General features: G+C 35.8%; 1 protein-coding gene across 3 annotated transcripts; it reads left to right on the plus strand.

Moving 5' to 3' along the window:
• Positions 1-723: 723 nt before the first annotated feature.
• On the plus strand, positions 724-5,743 carry LOC147302201 (uncharacterized). 3 transcript variants are annotated; one of them, XM_086283411.1, is made up of 5 exons: positions 724-810; positions 3,051-3,102; positions 3,983-4,198; positions 4,372-4,467; positions 4,637-5,743. In XM_086283411.1, exons 3-5 carry the CDS (start codon positions 4,025-4,027, stop codon positions 4,874-4,876), a joined length of 510 nt encoding a protein of 169 aa, XP_086139537.1. In that variant the 5' UTR covers positions 724-810; positions 3,051-3,102; positions 3,983-4,024; the 3' UTR covers positions 4,877-5,743. The 3 variants fall into 3 exon arrangements, with proteins under 3 accessions (XP_086139537.1, XP_086139536.1, XP_086139538.1); XM_086283410.1 differs by having other exon boundaries at positions 732-810; positions 3,051-4,138; XM_086283412.1 differs by lacking the exons at positions 724-810; positions 3,051-3,102 and having other exon boundaries at positions 3,977-4,198.
• The last annotated feature ends 615 nt before the right edge of the window (positions 5,744-6,358 follow it).

Genomic DNA, 6,358 nt, shown 5'->3' on the forward strand with positions numbered 1-6,358 from the left:
TTTTATTCAGCAATTGTATCAACCATGGGCATGTTCACCATTTAAAATACCCCAAAAAGCAGTTAGGTCCATCTATTTTTTGACAGTGATGCAAGTTTTATAATTTTGTTTCTGTAAACCACCAGAGTTAACTTGGATTTAAACAGTTAAGGCATGATTGAATTACAGACTTTTAGCTTTAATTCAAGGGTTCTGACAAAAGAATTGCATTAAACCTTTAGGAATGACAGACTTTTTCTAAATACTCTCCAGTTTTCAGACAATAATTATTGGAAAATTGACTGACAAGCGCTTTAGTGGCCAGGTGATGTCCGTCTCCTCATTAATCAATGACAACTTAAGCCACAGGGTTGATTATAAGTAGAGTTGATTACAAGTATTGAACGTGCACAAGCTCTTTCCTGGAATTTTCCAAACAGATGTTGCAAATAAAAATGGGTAAAAAGAAACTCTTCATAATATCTTGCCAAGATAAGAACACTACACTGAAAAAAGTGATATTGTCTCCTTTTAAATATAGCATATTATATTTTGGTATATCTTTTCAATTCAAATGAGTAATTCCTGTCTACATATATAATTCGAGTAACTCCAGAATACATTCCCTGCGTTTTAATCCAATTAATTTTAGTTAATTAAATGTAGCTCAAAATGCTTAAGTATGTTTTTCATAGCCTCCTGCTGGGCCATTTTGCGCATGCGTTAGGACAGGCCACCATTTTGCGCGCGGACTGAAGAAGCGGACTCTTTGTGTGCTGCAAGCGGGCTTAAGTTAATCGCACAACTTCATATAAAGGTGGTCTAGCTTCGGTAAGTAAACCTTTTACGGTCGTTTTTGTTTTATTTTTTTACCTCAGTCAAAGCATGTTGACTCTTTAAGACGTGTGCACATGGAGAAAGAAGTCTAAGTAGTTGTACACCTCTGAACTTTGTCATGAATTTGACTTAAGCTAGCTATGTGCTCTATTAGCTACTGCTCTATTAAAAGAGTAATTGTATTGATGCGTTAAAATGTCATATGTTTTTAGCTTAGTTCTTGTGGCACACTTTGTACTAACAAATTATGGAACGAGGCAATTTCTCTGTAGTTAGCTGTAAAGTTCACTGTACAGTCGCCTGCAGTTTTAAGTGGAGAAATCGTCCCTCCCGCCACAACATTGGCATTAAGGAATAGTCGGGCGGGGGAGGGGGCTTCTGAACGCACCTGCACAGTCAGGGGTGCAGTAGGAAATAAGTAGGATTGGCGTTGCACAACGTCTTTTGTGCAGAAAAAAATAATGGTTGTAAACTGTGGAGGAGAATAACTCAGTGGTTGCCAAAAATGTGAGATCAAAAGGCACTGAGAGTGATGTTTGTCAGAACTGAAATTAACTCAGAAAAGAAGTTGCTTCACTTGATAGAGCTGTTGAGTGCAAGACCTGTCAGCGGTCTGGTTTAGCATTTAAAGCCTCGCTACGTGCTTCCAAACCGCTGCATTTAATCTCAGAGAAAACTAACACAGAGAAGTAAAGCAAGTGTGTAAGTTCATCTCTTTATGTTTGCATAGTATTTCCATGTTGAGCTTAACAACCGATGTATGGAGCCACAGCTGGACTGGCTGTCGGAGTTTTGTATTGAGGGGGAAAGGAAGCGATTTGTTTTATACTTCAGCTAGAATGAAAAAAGACACAAAGCTGGAGTTATTCGGTGTCTTCATGCTGAACAGCTAAAACTTCTTCCCTCATTCTCCCCCCTCCCTCTCCTGTTGCTACTTCAATCATGAAACTGATCGATTATCAGGTGATCGGCTTTTCTGTCGCTAGTCTCTCTCATTTGTTAGTCACCCAGTTTGCGCTAGAAAGAGGAAAACGGCAGATAAACAACAGCAGCACGTTTAAGCTTGATAAGCTGTTGCTAGAATTTTTTTAATATTACTTCTAGTATCCGCTTATGTTTTCTGGAGCCACAGCCGTAATAGCTGCTGGTCATGATAGTTTGGATATGTGGTGAGAAGGAAACATGAAGGTGAAACCAGGAGAAGTTTTTACTGAATCATCAGAGCTGAACAGGTAATGAAGAAACAGGTTTACATTTTAGGTGACATGAATGAGTTGAAGGGAAGTTATGAACTGTTTCTGAGAGACAAATAACTCCAGGATCCTTTTTTAGGTAGCTGACAGCTGGTAACTGTGCAGGGGCGGATCTAGCAAAGTTTTGCCAGGGGCCAGGTAGGGCATTAACAGGGAAAGGGAGACACAAAGACATAATTTTCTTTCTTATTCTCATTTAAAATGTCTAGCTTTTAATAAATAATTATTCTAAATCTTACTACCAAAGTGGTGATCTGGTTAAATGTATAGAGATCCATTATTGTATGTAGTAAATATTAAGTCTAATATATACCCTAGTAATAGTAGTACATATAGCACTTTTTCCTTTGGGAAGGTACGCTGTCTGCGCTGTCTGCAACTGTATTGAAGAAAAATGTTGAATCAAATTATTATAGAAAAATAATTGATTTCTGTGCATTAAAGTAGATTACGTCAATTAAGCATTATCAGGCGGAGGGTGCGGGGTGGTTTCCTAATATTTTTGCTGGGAGTTGGCAGTCCTATTAGTTAGTTTAATATTTCTATGTACTGTTTAGAATACCTGAATAAGGAGGATGGTGTAAGTTTTTTAGGTTGATCAGTATTGCTGAAGTATAAAATATTTTGGGTGCAGTGTATTTTTTGCATACAGGTATAACAGAATAGCTTTAATGTTTTGTTTTTAAAACTGAGTATGAACTTATACAAAATGCAGCAAAATATTTATAAAAACAGTTTTATTTATTATAAAATACACTATATCGGATTCATATCGGCATTGGCAGATAATCAAATTTATGATATCGGTATCGGACATAAAAAAGTGGTATCGTGCCATCTGTAGTTTGCACAGAGGCACAAGTAAGATTTGTTTTGTTACAAGGGAGTATCATGAAGTAATGCACTAATGGCTTGGAAACGGTAATTGTTTGTCTTTCTAAAGTTTTTTTTTTTTTTTTATTTGTCTTCCTTTTCTGGCAGATTTTCTTCCCCTTATGTGTTACTGTTTATTCAAGAAGATGGTGTTATTTTGGTAAGTACATGCAAATTCCTTACATATTTATCACAACAGTATTTGTCACAGTATTGCAGGGACAAGTTTATCTATCTCATCTTAAGGGTTCTTGTGATTATTAATATTGATATTAATTAATATCAATTAATATATATGATTAAATTTCTTTTATCCAGGACAAAAGAAAAAAAAAAACTTGCGAAAGTGAAATGAAAAACAGGAATTTAGTTCTTGTGAGTTAAGAGGATGCAGAGCATAGGGTTAGATGGAGGTGGATCATTCACTGTGGTGATCCCTGAAGGAAACAGCCAAGAGAAAAAGGATCAGATTGCAAAAAAAAATGTGGTTTGTTTGCATACATGAGTCTTTACGGTACCCACAGGACTCCTGAAGTATAAGTACTCTGAAGTTTGCAGAGCAATTTCAGAGATGTTTGGGGCTTACATGGCAAGCATGTTTTTAGTTGCACATCTAAATTTTCTCTGCTCTCTGTTGCTGATGGCAGAGTTCTGCCCCGCTGACCTCACAGGTGAGACACTCCCACCAGTGGACAAAGAGCACAGGAAAATGTGTTGCCAACCACCTGAAACAGACAAATATCTGCTTTTTAAAACCCTTTAAACCCGTTAAATGGACTGATGCCATTCATTTCTTCTTTGATTAACAGTAGTAACATCCTTCATGCACTGTATACTAACCCATATGATAATCATGCTTTATGAAGTGATGGCAATTGCATTGTAGCATTTAATGAAGAAATAACAAAATAATCATACCAATGATTAAGCACCAGTCTTCTTTTTTTCTGTGTGTGTGTGTGTGTGTGTGTGTGTGTGTGTGTGTGTGTGTGTGTGTGTGTGTGTGTGTGTGTGTGTGTGTGTGTGAGAGAGAGATACAGGTAAATGCTGAATTCCAGTGTATTACAACACTTCAACTGGAGATGACCTTCGCGGCACAGTTAGACAGAATTACACCTCAGTTGATGACAGTTTTCCAGAAGAAGGGTGGTGTTTCTGGGCAGAAACTTGCCCACCACTTGCAGATCATGCAAGAGGTAAATCTGAATATTGCAAATTCTATTTGGATTTCTTTTGTCTTAAGTGGCAGGTCACTGGTGAGTCCAATAAGCCGTTTTAGGTGACCAGCCAAGCAATCTAAATTTTGAAATTTCATATATAAATTTTATTTACTATGTTTGAACTGACATATGATAAAATTTACTTATTGTGAATGTCAGACATTGTTCTTTTTTCCAAATTGGTTTAATCAGCAACTCTCTTTAAACAGGCTGAAAGTGATGTTAAAGTGAAAAGGGAAGCAGTTCTCAGGGCACTTTGCCTCTACCTTGGTGAAGAGGACGGAAGCCTTATTCGGGAGTTCTTTGTAAGTCATTTAAGTCATTGTAAGCAAGTCATCTATACACACACTTTTTAGATAGATATCTGTGTGTGTGTGTATTACACACACACACACACACACACACAAACGACTAGATTGGAATTTAATTGTAGAGTTAATTGTTTTTTCTTTTACCTTTTTATTAAATGTTTAGGACATTGAAGGAGATGATATCCAGAGAGACCTGAAGAAGCACACCATGGGCATTTATGTCATCAACAGGGAGGATGGACAAAATGGACATTATGATGACATTGGAATATTTGTTGAAGGGGAGATAGTCATGGACAACATTGGATCTCTGGCCCAAGCTTGTGCATTGATGCTTGGAGTAATCTATGCACTAAACCTAGCCTTCCCCAAGGAATTGAAGGACTATTATGAATTCATTTAGAAAGTGTTGATGGGATTCGATGGTGAAAAGCTCTCCCCCAAAGTCTTTGGGCTGAAGAACAAAATTGCTACTGGATAGGAAGATTTCTAAAATAACACATCAAGAGAATGCTGTTATGTAAATTACCAATGACTGGTGCTCTTGTGAATAGGAGTGAAACTCTTGTACAACCATCATTTGTTCTGTGTTATGTTTCGATTGAACATTTTAACTTTCAATAATGAATGTTTCACGTGTGGTACATTTGAGTAGCTTGAAGAGCAACTTTGTAATTATTCAGTTATAGCTGCTGCCCTGCGTATAATCAGTGTTAACTCAACCGGATAAAAAAAAAAACAAAACATTCATGATTACCACACTGCAGCACACTGGTAACACTTTAAAGACTATTAATTGTTTTGAAGCGAGTATGTTAGGTCAGAAAATATGTAAAACATTCAGAATCTTCAAGGAAGGACTAGAATGGAAAGACAGTGGTCAATAAGCAGTAAGGAAAACACAAGTTTAATTTTAAGTCTAATTACCTTATTAAAATGCAATTTCTAAATATGGATCGCAGAACAGCAAGTCTGAAACTGGTTAGTTTGTGGATGCATCAGTTTCTAATTGTGATACATTATACTGCTGGTAGTGTTTTATTCTTTTATGTAAGGAGTTTTTTTTTTCTTTTTTAGAGGAAGAGAAACATTGGTTAACATTTCTCTTGTCTGTTGTTTCTGTTTTGTTTGAATACAGCTTTTTAAAGCTACTAGTTCATAGGCAAAAGTTTTGTAATTTGTATTATACAAATTGCAGCAATTTCCCTTAGAGATGTGGATTCTTATTCTGTTTGCAACAAATTTTGCATTAATAAATGATGTGAAAGAATGTTGTAGTTTTCATTATTGACGTTTTTAAAAACTACAAATCAGGGTAAGCAATATTTTTTAAGTAAACTTAACTTAATTGAAATAGAGAGAAATTAACAATTTGATTGATTTGAATATAAGTTTGGGACATAAGTGTAAAGGAAACAAATTATTCTGGTACATTTAACACGACCTTAGTTGGACTTACTAATAATATTTGACTAAGACGTATCCACAACAGTTAAGTTAAAGTAGCTTAAAAATATATGTTGGTTTTACTCGCTTAAATTAAATTCAGTGTACTTAAAAAATATTTCTGGATTCAAACAAATTTATTTCGTGCAACCACTTGTCATAAAAAAATTGAGTAAATTGAACAAAACATTTTTTTCAGTGTAGAGGTGGCATATCAATGTCCAAGACTCCAACATTAATTAACTTTGGTGGAAAATATCTAAAAAAAAACAGTCTGTCTTAATACAAAGAAAGAGAGAAACACCTCATGATCATACATATTAGGAGAACAAAAGGCCACACACAATGGGCAAAAGATTAAAGAAAAGCTAAGCTACAAAATGAGTTTTCAGGAGTCCTTTGAAATGAACCACAGGTTAAGCTGACCTGAGGAAGGCTG

The sequence above is a fragment of the Aulonocara sp. 'chitande type north' Nkhata Bay genome, linkage group LG23 (assembly GCF_057382095.1).
Source record: "Aulonocara sp. 'chitande type north' Nkhata Bay isolate Kocher_YH1m ecotype deep benthic linkage group LG23, A_spYH_male_GT1.1, whole genome shotgun sequence".
NCBI lineage: Eukaryota > Metazoa > Chordata > Actinopteri > Cichliformes > Cichlidae > Aulonocara > Aulonocara sp. 'chitande type north' Nkhata Bay.

What these genes read in the sequence shown, in the direction of transcription:
- LOC147302201 (XM_086283410.1), top strand. Translation starts at nt 3,863, where the DNA reads ATGATTAAGCACCAGTCTTCTTTTTTTCTGTGTGTGTGTGTGTGTGTG. An exon ending in ACTTGCAGATCATGCAAGAG is followed by an intron (nt 4,139 to 4,371) that starts GTAAATCTGAAT and finishes CTCTTTAAACAG; the next exon opens with GCTGAAAGTGATGTTAAAGT. An exon ending in GCCTTATTCGGGAGTTCTTT is followed by an intron (nt 4,468 to 4,636) that starts GTAAGTCATTTA and finishes TTAAATGTTTAG; the next exon opens with GACATTGAAGGAGATGATAT.